At 48.7% G+C, this 17,331-nt stretch overlaps 2 protein-coding genes across 2 annotated transcripts; one reads left to right on the top strand and one right to left on the bottom strand.

Annotated features, from left to right (window-relative positions):
- Positions 1-92: 92 nt before the first annotated feature.
- LOC122391199 (keratin, type II cytoskeletal 3-like) lies at positions 93-2,055 on the bottom strand. The gene is made up of 3 exons (XM_043384875.1): positions 1,891-2,055; positions 1,199-1,504; positions 93-543 (listed from the first exon to the last, which is right to left on the bottom strand). Exons 1-3 carry the CDS (start codon positions 2,053-2,055, stop codon positions 367-369), a joined length of 648 nt encoding a protein of 215 aa, XP_043240810.1. The 3' UTR covers positions 93-366.
- A 4,052-nt stretch (positions 2,056-6,107) lies between these two features.
- Positions 6,108-7,968, top strand: LOC122391198 (50 kDa spicule matrix protein-like). The gene is made up of 3 exons (XM_043384873.1): positions 6,108-6,326; positions 6,724-6,899; positions 7,345-7,968. The coding sequence occupies exons 2-3, from the start codon at positions 6,747-6,749 to the stop codon at positions 7,966-7,968; spliced, it is 777 nt and encodes a 258-aa protein (XP_043240808.1). The 5' UTR covers positions 6,108-6,326; positions 6,724-6,746.
- The last annotated feature ends 9,363 nt before the right edge of the window (positions 7,969-17,331 follow it).

Raw genomic sequence — 17,331 nt, 5'->3', positions numbered from 1 at the left:
GGCAGACTTTTACTTGCAGTAGAAAGCGTGAGGTGCTTTCAGCATTTGCTTATTGGGTGTGTCATAAAGGTGTGATGTAGATAAAAAACATATTCCATCTCGCCATGTATTGGTCGTCAAAGGTAACATCACCCACGACTCATTTAAAAAAAAAGACCTAAGGAACTGTTTTGGTTCAAAAATGCATCGGTCTTCACGGAGGTTGAAATTATTTCACATATCTATATAATATGCCTATTGCCTATGCATTGTCCTCATACTCCCACTCGTGATATGCATTTGTGATTCACAAACTCTCAAGATCATCGGTAGAATAGCTCGATAGACGGTACACACGATTCCCACCCAAACAAAAAACAATTTGCACTAATGAAGGCTGCTGAACCCACTCATGAAGCCACCATAGGGCGATCCGAAGAGACCGGCTCCAAACTCTGGCTGGACAGAAGAGGCGCCCGTGTTGGACTGACTGATGCCGCCGGGACCCTGTACGTTACTGGCGTGGGAGTTGCTGATGCTGGGAGCACCGTTCACGCTCGTACCCTGCAATGGAGACAGGCGTCAGATATTATGTCAGAATGACGTCGTTGTGCGTCAGGAATCATGAAGGATACAGGGATTGTTATTTACTGCGGCAGACATTGAAAGGCAATGAAAACGTCTTTCAAATAAATTTTGTTCGGATGCATGAGGGGGTGGCTGTGGGCCCGGGTGCCCCGCTAAGCAGTGCTTGTTGAAATAACAACATCACTTTACCTTCCCTGCGCCCGGTTCACTGGTGATAATTTTGGTTGCAAATTCCACGGCAGATGGCGGCACGGTCGTTGTGGGCCTAGCTTGTAACAGGTTTGGGACAGTGAATTCGACAGACAGGATGGCGTACGATTTGTCGTTATTTGATAGTACGTTACAAGCCTGTCTGTTTGTCTGTTCTGATCTCCCTCGCCCTCTCTTCCTCTTCCTTTCCCACTCCCTCCGTTACTCACTCTCTCTCTCTCTCTCTCTCTCTCTCTCTCTCTCTCTCTCTCTCTCTCTCTCTCTCTCTCTCTCTCTCTCTCTCTCTCTCTCTCTCTCTCTCTCTCTCTCTCTCTCTCCCTCTCTCTCTCTCTCTCCCTCTCTCTCTCTCTCTCTCTCTCTCTCTCTCCCTCTCCATCTCCGTCTCCCTTCCCTCCCTCTCTCTCTCTCCCTCTCTACTCACCCCTGCACTGGATCCGGTGTTGACGATCTGTGTGAATCCTCCGTTCGGTCCAAAGCTCTGTGCCTCTGACACCGTACCCTGAGCGGTACCGGAAGCCTGGCCCACTCCTCCAAATCCTCCTCCCAGTCCTCCAAATCCTCCTCCGAACGGGGAGCCTCCGAAGCCGAGACCGAAGCCGGGGAAGGTGCCGAAACCTCCCGGCTGCAGGGAGGTGGAGGCCGTGTTGGCGAACCGGGCTCCGTCAGCACCCTTACCGCTGCTGGCCTGGGCAGAGCTGAAATTGGGAGCGCCACCCACGCTCTTGCCCTGAAAAGCACGAGAAACGATGAGTGGTTAGATGCAAAAATGTCAGCTCTTTGCACACTCCTGATCCCCGAGCTACATTCAAGTACGTCATGATTTTAGCGATAGGTCTGTAATTCGATTGCAGTGATATTGTTGAAACATTTGGAGTCACCTTGGCTTGGCCTACAGCAGTGATCAATATTAATGGTGATCAATACAATGTTACAATATTTCTTAGATAAATCGTGAACATTTGGCAGCAAGATATAGTGCGATAAACCAAAATTATACAATAAAGTGATTAATGCAAAACAAAAACATTTGGTTTGAAATGACATTCATATACCAAGATGGTATCATTTAGTAATGGTTTACCAAGAAAGGCATCCGATAGCTCCGCTACTTACTTTGGCCACAGAGGAGGTCTGAGAGAGGTGCTGGGTCCCCTGGGGACCGACACTCTCCCCCAGGGTCACGGAACCCTGGGCGTTACCCGCCGCCTGTCCGGGGAACGTGAACGGCAGGGCAACGGCCGCGGATGCCGCCCCGAGCAGCACCAGCACCGTCCTCATCGTGGCTGAAATGGGAAGGGTTATACAGCAACGTAAATAATAAGCCAATCTGTCAACATTCAACCTGACATGGGTGCTCAACAAGGAAGGAGTTATGTTATGGTTAGCCGGGAACGAGCTCATGGAAACGCTACAACATTACCAAAACCCTACCGCGATGACAGCACACCGCGATGACAGCTGCATGCATCGTGTCAGACATTGTGATATTTATTCACATTCGATGACAACACAAATATTTGCTGTTGTGTTGTCATCGAATGTGAATGAATATCACAGCTGCATGCCAAAAGTGGCAGCCATGTTATTTACAAACAAATTAAAAAGCAAAAAGAACAGAGATGGAAAGAATATAAATCGTACATCGGATGTAAATTGATCATTTGTTTAGCAAAAGGAAGCACGCTGGTATTGCTTTTGATTGTGGATAAGCGGTGAAATAAATGCATATGGGTACTGCTCAGCACGAGATAAGCGGCACCCGCTCTTAGCGCGCCGGCGCGAGACGGTTCCAGCTGGGGCCTGGGAGGAGAGGCAGCAGAGACGAGTTTCGAAATTTACAGGAAATGCTAGCGTTTCTGCATTTCATAGCAGAGAAACACGACGTGACATTCCTTCTTACACAATAGAATGTCATCTACTTACTTTTCAAATAATCAATTAAATGAAAGAAGGAACGAAGGTAGTTGTTTTCAGGCTAAGATATGAAAGGGTGAATGAAAAAAGAAGCTAATGGACTTTTCAAAAATCAGTTGCTTTATATCCTATTGACATGCAGTTGACAGACAACACAAAAGTGATGCAAAACTCTATCATGATGGCCTGGATCGCTACAAAGAACACACCTGTCATTGTGGGCTGGATAGTGCAAATGTACAGCTGATTCACCTGAGTATGTATTTTATACGTGAGTGAGGAAGGAAACGATTAAAGACGCCGCTCAAGGTTCAGGTTACGTATTCTGACCCTGAATTCCCTTGGAGACCGCGGGGATTGACCCAGATATACACTTCTCAGTGGAATGGAAACCTGCGAGGAAGCCACTTCTTAACACTATTCCGGGAATCATATCAGGGCCGGAGCCAGCAGCCGTCATCATTGGCCTGTATCATTTTCTAAGCGTGTGCAGACGTCTTCCTTCAGTGTCATTTGCACCGCAAAAGCTATATCAAAAGAAAAAAAATCCTGCTAGCATGGAGCCACACTTACTGGTGAAAAGTCATTTTCACTTAATTTTCAAAATCATTACCTTATTTTTTCTGAATAAGTGATAAATGGCCTATTGAATTCTGAATTAAATAAAAAAGTAACGACAATTCACAGACAAACAACACACTGATCCCAGAACTTTGAGCACACGCGGGGAGGAAATTACCTAATTTCACGGCGGATCATTATCTGATACTAAACATTACAATATCATACAATTATCATACAATTATCTGATATTAAATATACTAAACTTGACCAAGTCTAACCAAATATCTTTTTACAGCAGTTATCCTAATATCATAATTTTATTTCAATGCCAAAATAAATAAAACGCAATGCCGGATAATTTGATTACAAACGAACCAGTAAAGCAAGGTCTTCGTAGAATTATAGAAATTTCTGAGTAAGTAGTCACTATTCTGCGTAGCTTATGTCTCTGCAGTCTGAGTCACTCACTGGACCGTTTCTCTCGCGATCTTTTTTGTAGGTTAGCTTCATCCAAGTCTGCCAAGTATTCGACTATTCCCGATGCATATGGTTGATCCCTAATGCACTTGCTACCTGCAATACGAAGAAGTATCGATTTGATAACAGTTAACAAAACTCGGTATTCACTGGGTCGATTGTGCTGTAGCTTAAACGCGTGATTGTAAAGACACTCGCTGGGCAATGCATTTTCATGAGCCACGATTGGGGTGCTATTGCACGTGCGCACGTGCCTAAGGAGTCGCTTCCATATTTTCCCGCGTCTTTCTGGCTTTCCTACTTTCCGAGATAACGTGCAGGCAGTGTGGCCAAATACCCCACCCCCACCCCACCCAGGGTATCTTTCTTATATTTTCCAATCCAATAAGCGTAACGAAATATTGTCTTTTGTTTATTTAACAAACAAAGTAGCAAAATGGTGCGTCTGTGACTGGTTATATTTGTTAGCCCGCGTCCTGCTTGGCATGGTTTAAACACTTCTTTGCTGTGTTCCTCAAATCTGTATCTCGATAAAAATAGCACACTTTATTACAATTACGTCTGCGTATGTAACACAAAAAAAAATCAGCAGTAACCATTGACCCGCTGAGTTGACATTGAGGAACATTTGTCAGAGGTCCACAGACTCTGCTCAGCGCCAGCTGAGTAACCATTGGCACGCTGAGTCGCTACCGAGGGCGGCAAAAGACAGTAAACTGTTTTATTATTTACAAATTAGCCCTCGTTTACAAGGCTATAGACTCGTTTAATCGGGTATAAAGGCGACCCCCCGACCAGCGGCCGGAACCTGCCACCACGTTCTCTCTGGTAGATCACTTGCGTCATGTGTCGCAGTGACTAACCGCCTACCTCAGCCAATGCTGACGGCGGTCACATCGCGTCGCTCGAAATCGAGCCTGTTACGTTCGAAGGTTCCAAGCCTGCTCCGCACGAGATACCCGAGTCTGTTCCGTTCCTTGAGAAGGGCGGTAGAAACATCCTCGCCCTGCCGTCTGGATCGAATTTTATGGGGAGTCCTGACTTCCCAGGTCAGTGTCCGAGCATCCTGGTTAAGATAACTTATCCAGATAAGCAGATAAGTTTATATGGTTAAGTAGATAAAGTTAGTAGATAAGGTAGATAAGGTTCTCCAGATAATGCACATTTCATATGATAATGCATATGTTTCGATATGATATGCCGTGCCTATATGCTAGACTTGCTCTGTGACAATCATTTTATGCTAGTTATGTTCCTAAATTATGACATGATACGCACCAGTAAAACGCCTTTTGGGCGAAGAACGAGCGAGCGAGATAGTGAGCCCTGCACGTGCGGAAGGGCGAGAGGGTGCTTCCAACGGGCTTGTGCAAAGCACCCTTCTAACCGGTCGCTAGCGGTGTGCCAAATTTGAACGCAATCGGCCCAGCCGTTCCTGAGATCTGGAAGCGGCATTCTGCACGTGCGCACGTGCAAACGGGGTCCAAAATGACTTTTGCACGGCACCCTACTAACTGGTCCCCAACCGTGTACCAAATTTGAGCGCAATCGGCCCAGCCATTCTCGAGATCTGGAAACGCCCCCTGCACGTGCGCACGTGCAGTAGCACCCTAACCGCAACACATAGGAATGCATTTCCTGGTGGGTGCCTACCTGTATGCCAAGTTTCAGCGAAATCGCCCCAGTAATTACCGAGTTACTGAAATGGGAACAAATTTGGCACCTCTTATTGTTGTATTTTGCACGTGCACTGGGGGTGACCCACATGCATCGAGAGTATCCTATTTTGGGTAGAAGGGATGCTGCTACCCTACAAAAATTACCGTAAGTCAATCGCCCAAGCGGCTGCTGAGATATGAGCCTCTCAAAATCACTACTTTTGCAAAACAGCTTGAACACCCTTGACTTTTCACGTGGCACGTGCCACGACGGTCACTGAGAGGTATCAAAAGTAGTCAATTACGGGGTAGAAGGGATGGGGCTACCCAACAAAAAAGACCGCAGGCCAATCGGTCCAGCGGTTGCTGAGATATAAGCCTCTCAAAAGCGTTACAGGCCGGGCCGGGCCGGGCCGCTCATACTGAGATTTTTGCCGTTATATTGAAAAGACTCACTTCGCTCGCTGCGCTCGCTCGCTCGTAATAAAAATGTTATCCACCAGGGTTCACTAGGATGGGTTCATTGCTGTCCAAGGGTCCAGCAACATTTCTTACCGGGCTGTTGCACAAGGACAGTCCCCGACAAACCATGAGGCGGTCGAGATGAGCTGGATTGTGGCGCAGTTTGATACTCACCCGCCCTTCGGATAGGGTTCGGTGATGAGGGACGGCACGCCATTTGCCACTAAGTCGCCGCGACTCGCGGGTGGCTATCCGTGCGGTCAGCTCTACTGGGTCACGGTCAACGCAAGTGGGTTATATAATTTCGTCGGAAATTCAGATTCGTCAGGAAGCTGAGTGTTCCTTCTGGTCACAGAGATCATGTCACTTGGTGACGGTAATCTTTTCCAAGAATCTCTCAGCGGACATCCAGCATATAAATTCGATGCTCGTCTAGCCGCACCTCAGTGTCCTGAAGTCCATTTGGAATCAAAGGTAGGGTAGCATTGCATCATTGCTTATAGCAAGAGTTGTACCTGTTCGCTCTTTTGGACATGGATATTTTACTTTAATCCGTGACATAATCGAAATAGAATGTGATTAAGTACATCTTTCATGATCCTCGAATCACCGAAAAATCGCATATGACTGATAAACCCTGCTAAGCTAATGTCATGACTGCTTCTCCATTGTAAATTGCTGAAGGTTTTTCACACTCGTGTAGTTGTGAGTGTACTTAATTTGAGAGTTGTTAAGCATCCCGACTTTATTTGGAGACGCAGTCAGGTATCATAAACCCTACCTACGCAAATCACCTGCACGCAATATCGAAGCAATCACCTTACCACCTCTCTGCCACCGAGTGTAACGGTCTCCCTACCGCCTCCCTCAGAGTTGACGATCCTGCTGACGACGATGCTGACGCTCCTGATGACGACTCTGGTGGCGTCGGCCTCCGGCTCCCTGGTGGGCCCGGCGTCCGGCCACGCGTCCAGCACCGTCTCCCAGCAGATCTTCCAGCAGCCGTACAGCAGCGGCAGGTTCACCACCACCCAGTCGGCAGCCTCGGTGAGTCGGAGGAGGCCGCACAGGACCGGCAGGGCAGGGGGTCACGGTGGGAGAGCTGGTGACGTACGAGACGTTGACGCTTTTGATGGTGAAGACGCATTAGATGTTGATGTATACGATGTTGATGACGTATTAGATGTTTAGGAAGCATTAGATGCTGATAAGTGATGCGTGATAGTTGGTGATCGAGTATCTCTTAGATCGTCGCATGGAAACGTCCGGCCATTCTTATTCGAGTACGATTAAAATGATATGCGTAACATACGGCTGCATGATTTGCATTTGGCTTTCCGATTACCTTCTGTTTTCCATTAGCCGCATAGTACACCATCTAAAAGACGACAGCCAATCTCTGTATAAGTCTAAAAATGATATTATAATCACCTCCAGTAGAAGCATAGCGTCTCTATCAATCTAACCCTCGCCTCTTCCGTTCATGTTACAGGGATCATCAGGCCTGGGCAGCTCCAGCTTCAGCGGCGCGACGGCTAACTCTGCCAATTTCGGCGGGGTGACGCACTCCAACACGGGCGCCAGCTCTGTGCAGTCGGGCCTCGGTCTGGGAGGAGTGGCGCACTCCCCGGTGATTGGAGGCGGGGGATACGGCGCAGTTGGAGGTCAGAGGCCGGTTATCGGAGGACAGCGGCCGGTGATCGGAGGAGGAGGAGGGTTCCGGCCTGTAGCCGGAGCTCAGAGGCCAGTGGTTGGAGGACAGCGGCCGGTGGTAGGCGTCGGAGGGTACGGCGCGGTCGGAGGTCAGAGACCTGTCGTTGGAGGTCAGCGACCTGTCGGAGGTCTGGGACGCCCTCGGCCGGTGGTGGGTGCTGTCGGACGTCCCCGGCCGGTGCTCGGGGGCGGCTACGGCCAGCGCCCGGTCCTCTCGGCCGGTCTGGGAGGTCAGGTGGCCGCCAGCAACGCGGTGCTGTCGGCGAACCTGCAGCAGGCGCAGGGGTCGCTGGTTCAGGCGGGTGGCGCCCTAAACCAGGCCATGGGTGCGCTTCAGAGTGATGTGGCCCACCTCAGCCAGGCGGTAGGCGCAGGTCACGGAGCGCTGGGCTACGGCCGCTGAGCGGCGGGTCAGGTCAGCCTGCCGCCCGCCTGCGTCCTGCGTTTATCCTTTATTTGTTGAAGAGAAAACGTCAACAGTATCTTATGTGAGCGGTGGGACGCATGTAGCCGCTATGTGTTGTGATGCCATTATGTTATCAATGCAAAAACATGCCTGCGATTGTGTTTACTCTGTTGGAAGGCTTAACTATTTGCTGAGATGTTGATCAGGTAGCTAAGTGTTTTTATATATAAAGAATGCCCTTTTGTTCTGCAAACATGCCTGAGGGCTGCAGGAAGAATCATTGTGCCTACTGACTGAGTACGCGGAGACTACTAGCACTTCATTGTTTGTCAGCGCGCGCGTGACTGGCGACCAGTCTCTCGATGACCTCAGAGACGTGTTCATCGCTGACCCGGTCAGCCAGAGCACCTGCAAATATGACCTTAGTAAGATCACATACGTCCAGTTGATAGTTTGGAAACAGAGTGGCGCCTTGTGGCTGGCTGCCTGAGCCCAGCGGTCGAGTTCAGCGGAAAATAAATTAAAAGATAAAGTATGATGAGCAGACCTTTGAAGATGCCAAAAGCAGGTCAGTCGCGACCAGAACAACAAAGACATCGGTAATTCGTTCATACTTCATACAGTCCTCGCCGAAACATGGCTACCTACCTATTATCGCATCTTGTCAGCTAGCCCTCGCCCGTATAGGGGGGGGGGGGGGTCGAACGGACCCCCCATGGTTTTTCGCGAATACCTCGCGTAAAAAGCGGCCGATCGCGACGAAACTTTCAGTACCCTCGCGTTAATCAATTTTACACCTACCCTGAAAATTTAATGACCCTGAACCCAATGACCTTTGACCTGTGACCTACTTTTCGAGACCATGTTTGGCCGAAATCGCGATTCCGCGTATGTCGGCTCGCATTAGCCGCGCGTTGGCAGTCTTTTCGTGGTTTCAAGCGTTCAAACATGTGATATGATGCTGCCCCCATGCATTAGGGTGGGTGTCAAGGTCACCTGAAGGTCAGGTCAGGTCATTGACCTTTGGTGACCTCGGTTCACTTTTTCGAGTTTTACATGTTTCTAGGCCAGTTTTTGGAGCTGAATTCGAATTTAGCAACCATACGAACATTTACGAAGTAGTTTTGGTGCCTTCGTAACATGTTACGAAGCTGTCAGAGGCGGTTGACACCTACTAGGAATACCCGGCAGGACCCCTACTGGTTGACCTGACCTGACCTGACCCGACCTGGACTAAATGTATAAAGACATCATCTGTGATCAAATCTAACATGACTGTCGTGATCAGCGCCCCGAAAACCCCATAGCAGCCACACTTTACGACGTTCTAACAGGTCCCGATTTTCCCGACTTTTGGGTCATTGACCTGACCTGCAAGGTCAACCAATAACCTAGGACCTTAAAATTAGGTATCATCGGCTTCCTCTCGTCACGGGCAACACGCTCGTTTTTTCCGCGAAGCTCTAGCTCGATCAGGGGCGAAACGGCAAGGGGGGTCCAACGGAACCCCCCCCCCCTTATATATTCGCGGCTGGAAAAACACCAATACGGGCGAGGGCTAGCTCACTCTCATCATGATAAGGCAACGAAGGCGACTAAAAAAGAAACGACACACGCATCGCTGACTCATGGTCACAAATTCGCGCACTGATTCTCCACTTAACAAAAGTTATCTGATGGTGTCTGTCGAACACTTTCGGTCAGGGATGCGGAGCCGTGGAAATTTCAGACGGCTCCGGCTCCGGCTCCGGCTCCGGAGAAAAAAATCGGCTCCGGCTCCGGCTCCGGCTCCGGGTGAAATGTTGTGGCGGCTCCGGCTCCGGCTCCGGCTCCGAGTAAAATGGTCCGGCTCCGGCGGCTCCGGCTCCGACTCAGTACATCCTCTATGCGATCAATTAAATACGGGTGGAAGAAAAATTGGATTGGTTATACGCGTTACTCTTTGCCATGACCGGCTCACCGCGTCCCCGCGCAAACGCACCTCGGAGAGAACTGGCAGAACAAAGGACTAGGAAGCGATGGCATTAGAAACGCAGTCGCCGCGAATTGGAGTTCACTGAACCATCGTAAGCTGACACCAGTCTCGGCTGCATTGGGGGGTGGGAGTGGGGGGGGGGTTGGGGGTGGGGGGAGGGGAAGAGACGGTGCTGGGAGTCGCAGTCCACTGCACTGGCTTGAAAACAATGGCCGTCACTTGATGACCGGTCCTCATGTTCTGGGGATGCAGTAGACGTGGGGGGGGGGGGGGGGGGAGGAGCAGACAAGAAGTTGATTGCGTACAGTGGGATACTGGGGATATTCGGCTTTTTTCATTCAGTTGATGGCCCATGACGTAAGTAAAGTACCATATGTTTTACTGCCTTGTACTGTCAAACCGAGCTAGGTCAATTATTTTTTTTCCTCTTCAAAAAATAAAAAGGAGCCGGAGTCGCCCCCTTTTTTGCCGGCTCCGGCTCCGGCTCCGGGCTATATTGTTTCACGGCTCCGGCTCCGGCTCCGGCTCCGGGCAAAATATGCCGGCTCCGGCGGCTCCGGCTCCGACTCCGGCTCCGGCTCCGCATCCCTGCTTTCGGTGCCACTGCTGCCACAGATCCGATAGCAGCACGCTAGATAAACAGCCGGCACTCTGCTGAAGAACTATCCCTCTCTGATCAATGCTCAATTCTCAGTACGTATTTAACATCGTACAGCAATTTAACCCTCGCCCGCACATGCCATTTTCCCATCCTAGAACGCACATGGGGGGGGTGGTTGCCACCCCCCCCCCCGCGCCATTTCGTTCCTGTTGGAGATAGAGCTTAGCAGTAAAGACCAAAAAGATTCTTTGGGAAGAGACGAATCCAATGATACCCAGTTTTACCTTCTCAGGTCAGTCATTGACCTTCCAGGTCAGGTCAAACTAAAAAATATTGCTGTTTTGGGTCACCGTTGGATATCTAGTGCGCTGCTTATCAAATACCGATGACGATGCTGTTTTCTGGTGCCAAGCCAGCTAGAACCTCTTTATCACACTACCCGACCAGAATTTTGCTGCTGAGGTCATTTCAGGTCAAGTTAGGTCAAGGTCAATTATATGTGTTTGTATGTCTGTGTGTGTCTGTGTGTATACTGATGTGTGCACCGATTGTTTTTGGGTCAATATTACATGAAATCATGATCTGAGAAGCTTTTACCAAAAATGCAGTCAAAAACTTCACAAAAAGTAAATTCAGCTTGCCTAAAACGCAATTATCTTAGATGACCTAGGTTGACCTTGACCCTGACCTTGACCCCTGCACATCGTCGAACAACATGTTCCATGATAGGTGGGAGGTAAGACTGGCAAAAAAGGCCGAAATCAGGGTGTCAAAAGCTCACAAGGCCCATGGCAAACGCAAGATGTTGAGAATTGGCCATTTGGGTCATGACATGACCTGACAAACTAGGTCATATCTCCAAAACCAAAAATCACAGAAACTTCAAATTTTCAGTGGACATCAAGAAAGGATAGAGGAGCAGCTATACGAAAAATCAGCCCTCTAGCTCTAAAAATGTTGAGTGCAGAGCAGAAAGACTACCTGGGGGGTGGCAACCACCCCACCCCCCCCCCCCCCATGTGCGGGCGAGGGTTAAATAGCACCATCATGTTCCTGAGCTCAGACTGCATCTAATAAACACCTTTTTGTTGAAAAAAAATCGTTTTTAAAATTTGACCTTTTTGACCTGAAAGTGACCTGACCTCAGCTATATTCAGCTGAAAATGGCCTTAAATGACACAGGCGACACATAGTTCGAAATCTACGGCTTAAATGGACCATAAAACATGTGTCACGTGGCCGATACATGATATAAAATTTCCGTGACCTGTGATGACCTGACCCTGACCTGAAAATCGAAATACAAGTTTCGTACCCTCAGCGATAAAGCACCTATTCACGAGTGTGAAAACCAAAAAGGAGCCTGATCTGACTTGTAAGCCGGCGGCCAGAGCCCAAAATGTGAACAAAAAAAAAATCGATAATTTATACCTTGACCTGACCTGTAACGTCATCGGTGACCTCAAGGTCAATGAAATTAAGTTAGCTCGAAAGTTTTTCCGGGGCTACCATGCATCGTTTTAATTTTGACGATCGGCACAGTAATTTCAGAGTTAGGAGGGGGCTATGAATAGCACCCCCCCCCCCCCAAGTAGGGTGCGTTATATAAAGACCCAGTGGGGCACGGGTTAAATGTGTTGTATGTTTGGTCTGTTTGGTCTGTTACTTGAAAGTCACGTGGATCACACTATACTATACCTTTTTTGCTCGTCAATGCTATGCGAGTTGTTCGTAATGCAACACGGAAACATGCAAAGCATCACATTTGGTATGGTAAACACAAGCATTAAACCGTGCAGAAAGGTCATCTTAGGTGATAGCGGTCATTTAAAGGTTTCCGCTAGTTATAGCCCATGACATGATGGAGCTAGAGGCCTGCACATGACACGACCCTTACTAAAAAAGTAGGTAGGTACCTACATGCTAAATCGATTTTGTGAAATTAGGTCTTTTGTGAGTTGTGACCATTAAAATCGCTGACCTGATGCCATTTTTGACGGAGAAACTTTACTGGAGCTTGGGAAAAGTTATGTTCAAAACATTTAACGTTTATTTCGGATTCCGTCTAACTACCTGTTGAGAAAATAGCAAGCATTTCCGCAAATGCAACAGTTACACAAAAACAAAATTTGGTGACATCAATATTGACCTGACCCGAAGGCGAAAGTGTTGTTATTATGTGAACATAAAAGTCGTACGTCTTTCGACGAACTAACTAGCAAACGTCGTTTACCGATTGTATTGTAGCTGCCCCGGTGCTTGGTTGTCGAGATCGGGGGGGGGGGGAGAAAAGGCCCCCACCCGAAACCGAACCTTTCAGAATTCAGAGCCCACACGGAAAAGGCGCCCATAGAACATCCCTCAGGAAGGAAACGACTGGTGCCCGACTTTTTCGGAACGATTTCTTATCTCCGACTTTAGAGGCCCCTGCAGCTGAGAGGCTTAGGGCGCCTCTCCACATGGGAGGAGCTTAGGAAGTCCCTGCGAGTGGGGACGACTTAGGACGCTGCCCTGGGTGGCCGACTTGGGACACCCCTCCAGAGGAGGCTTATGACGCTCCAGCTGACACTGTGCCGTGATCATCCGACATCCCCCGACGACACGCAAAGCGCCAGACAGTACCCGGCAGCTCTCCCGTGACGCTGCGGTCAAAAATCCCCTGCTTCGGCACCCGCCGAGGTCAAGGTCAGATTACCGACGATTCGCGTCAGCTGCGACACCACAAGCTGGACTTCCGCAAAAAGAAAAATTTGGGTCAGGTCTTCCGGTAAGGAAGAGCTTCTGGAAATCCCAAATTGAGATCATGCCGGATGGATTGTTAATGACGATAGATTATATTCACGCTGGAATTCCCGTCATAATAACTCAGCGTCGTGACTGAGAGGCTTTGACGCCATTCCTCATTTTTTTCGAATGTCTAAAACCAGTATAACGCCTTATGGGGCGACTAACGGAGCGAGCGAGAGGGTGGGCCTTGCACGTGCGAAATTTCGAGGGGGTACCTCCAACTGACTTGTGCACGGCACCCTACTAACCGGTCTCTAGCGATGTGCCAAATTTGAGCACAATCGGCCCAGCCGCTCTCGAGATCTGGAAGCGGCACCCTGCACGTGCGCACGTGCAAAATGGGTCCCAACTGACTTGTGCACGGCACCCTACTAACTGGTCCCTAACCGTGTACCAAATTTGAGCGCCATCGGTCCAGCCGTTCTCGAGATCTGGAAACGACCCCTGCACGTGCGCACGTGCAGCAGCACCCCAACTCTGGCACATGGATATACAGTGCCTAGTGGGTGCCTACCTACATGCCAACTTTCAGCATAATCGGCCCAGTAGTTACCGAGATATTGCAACAATTACAAAACTGACACCTCTTCGTTTTGCACGTGGCACGTGCATAAGGGGTCACCCACATGCATCGGGAATAGTCCAATACTTGGTAGAAGGAATGAAGCTACCCTACAAAAATTACCGCATGTAAATCGGTCAAGTGGTTGCTGAGATATAAGCCTCGCAAAAGCGTCCGCACGGCCGGCCGGCCGGCCGGCCGCTCATACTCAGAAATTTCCGTTAATCTAAGGAAAGACTCCGCTCGCTTCGCTCGCTCCGTAATAAAAACGCCTCATCGTTTCCGCAAATATCGTGGCTATCCGGCGCAAGGTTATTGATGACCAAGTCACCATGGCCGATCAATTGACCTAACCTTAATGAAATTCAGCTTCTCTACATGGGCTAGATCGACTAACTATTAACGATTCCCTAAAAATATTCCATAATTCGCTGTTACTTCGACAAACATTCCACAATTGCTGGGTAGTAGTAGCAAATTTCGCCTTCCCTTTGTTAAAATTGCATACATATGTGCATGTATGTGCATTTGAGCTTGTGTTTCCTGCTTTGTTGCGTGTGTGCCGTGTGCGAGTGTTTTCTAACGGGTGCCCAGATCTCACGTATCTATTGTGCTAGTTACCGGTCACGTTGTTGACTGTTGGTAGCCATGACAACGACCTCGCTGGGTCGGCCCATGCCGCTCTCTACTGTAAACAAATGTCTGACCGCCTGCGATCGACCAAAGCCACGCAGGAATCAATAACGTAACGGTGATTCAGGCGCCTGTGGTTACTGCTACAGTTACACTCACCTGGCCTCATGCTCTTCCTCCGCCGTTTTTACGCATTCTACCACATATGGCTCAAGTACATAGGTATCTAATTTGTTTTCGGACAGAACGGCAAAATTCTTGTCACAGCGGATTCCAAATTACACAAAAAGAAATGAAGAAAGTTACGCTGTAGGGAAAGCTAGGTTTTTTAACCCTCGCCCGCACATGCCATTTTCCCATCCTAGAACGCACATGGAGGGGGGGTGGTGGTGGTTGCCACCCCCCCGCGCCATGTCGTTCCTGTTGGAGATAGAGCTTAGCGGTAAAGACCAAAAAGATTCTTTGGGAAGAGACAAATCCAGTGATACCCATTTTTACCTTCTCAGGTCAGTCATTGACCTTCCAGGTCAGGTCAAACTAAAAAATGTTGCTGTTTTAGGTCACCGTTGGATATCAAGTGCGCTGCTTGTCATATACCGATGACGATGCCGTTTTCTGGTGCCAAGCCAGCTAGAACCTCATTGTCACACTACCCGACCAGGTTTTTGCTGCTGAGGTCATCTCAGGTCAAGTTAGGTCAAGGTCAATGATATGTGTTTGTATGTCTGTGTGTGTCTGTCTGTATACTGATGTGTGCACCGTTATGTGTCCATATTACATGAAATCATGATCTGAGAAGCTTTTACCAAAGATGCAGTCAAAAAATTTCAAAAAAGTAAATTCAGCTTGCCTAAAACGCAATTATCTTAGATGACCTAGGTTGACCTTGACCCTGACCTTGACATCTGTAAATCGTCGAACAACATGTTTCATGATAGGTGGGAGGTAAGATTGGCATAAAAGGCCGAAATCAAGGTGTTAAAAGCTCACAAGGCCCATAGCCAACGCAAGATGCTGAGAATTAGCCATTTGGGTCATGACATGACCTGAAAAACAAGGTCATATCTCCGAAACAAAAAGCCACAGAAACTTGAAATTTTCAGTGGACATCAAGAAAGGATAAAGGAGCAGCTATACGAAAAATCAGGCTTCTAGCTCTAAAAATGTTGTGTGCAGAGCAGAAAGACTACCTGGGGGTGGCAACCCCCCATGTGCGGGCGAGGGTTAACCCGCGTCCCGCTGGGGGTTCTGGATTTCCACGCCCTTCTGGGGCGGGGATGTTTGAGCGGGTGCACATTAGAATAGCCAGTGACATTTTAACTGTGACATTTGAGCTAGTACAAAAGAGCTAGTTCCTCCACACAGACACAGCTAGTGATAAAGTCGTTAGCATCAAATAGCTGGTGGTTCAAAAGAGCTAGTGCCTCAACATAGCTAGTGTCAGAATAACTTTTCTTTCAAAATGTAGTTTCAGAAAAGCCAGTGACAAAATTGCTAATGCATGAAAATATATGATCCTCTTTTCCCACTTACGTTCGAGGATTTCGAGAAATTTTAGCTCAGGATAAGGCCATGGCCTTACCGGGAAAAGTCATGTTGCATATCAATCGATCCGTATCGTCGAGCCGAACACATCTAAGGCGCTTACATCGCTGTAGGTGGTGGTATTCAATATAGTGTCGTCACTCACAAATCATAATTGAAATGTGATGAAAGGTTATTAGAAAACACCAAATCTGAAAACCGTTTGTCATTGAATTTAATATCTGGTACGCGGTAGCCGATTAGGTATATTCTAGGTCGGATTAATACACTGCAACGGTGGCGCCACCTATGCCAAGGACATTACCTGAGACTTGCCTGAGACTGACGCAAGCTGTTCATGTTGTAAAAATGGGCTCTTCTTACTAAGTAGGTAGAGTCATATGCATAGGCTCAAAAAGCGCCCCTCGGCCCAAAGTTGCCGTCCCTCTGATAATTCCTCACCTTCGTCCTCAGTGCTGACCCTCACCCGTATCTCCGCGTTTTCACAGCGAGTACTGGTATTTTACAAGAGGGGGAGGGGAGTTGACTACACAGGGCTAAATCGCGCAGGACTCGATAATAGCCGTTTTCACGACGGGCTTTCCGGCGAGTGCACCTGATTTGACCAAATCTGCACCTAACCTCTTTTACAGCAAATATCTACATTTTATGAATTTATTTCGGTGTCTTAATTGATGATGCTTTCTGATAATACGACAAAGCAGGCATATAAGCAATAAGTATAACCCTAGCTGATAGCTACTAAGAGACACACTGAACCTGATTTGACCAAATCTGCACCTTATCTGTGCCAGATGTGCACCAAATGTGTACCAGATGGCCGTCGTGAAAACGGCTAATACGAACGCACTTGACGGGTCGGTCAACAATTGTAAATATTCTGTCCCTGTCGATTTGCGAGGATCAGCGCTGAGTATCCTTATCTGCACTCGTGGCTGATTTGCCACGTTGGCAAAGCTTGCATATCAGTCGATGGATTATAGACGACGACAGTGCCGGCAGACGGCGACAGCTACTGCTGGCCAGCTGACCGTGCCGGGTGACGAGGTGACCGCGCAGTCCCTGGCAGGGTGACGAGGTGACTGCGCAGTCCCTGGCAGGGTGACGAGGTAACTACGCAGTCCCTGGCAGGGTGACGAGGTGACCGCGAAATCTATGGCAAGGTGAGGAGGTGACCGCGCAGTCCCTGGCAGGGTGACGAGGTGACCGCGAAATCTATGGCAAGGTGAGGAGGTGACCGCGAAATCTATGGCAAGG

Source organism: Amphibalanus amphitrite, unplaced genomic scaffold (assembly GCF_019059575.1).
Source record: "Amphibalanus amphitrite isolate SeventyFive unplaced genomic scaffold, NRLGWU_Aamphi_draft 000426F_arrow, whole genome shotgun sequence".
NCBI lineage: Eukaryota > Metazoa > Arthropoda > Thecostraca > Balanomorpha > Balanidae > Amphibalanus > Amphibalanus amphitrite.
The sequence above is the reverse complement of the archived record's forward strand: the minus strand, read 5'-3'. Positions and strand labels throughout refer to the sequence as shown.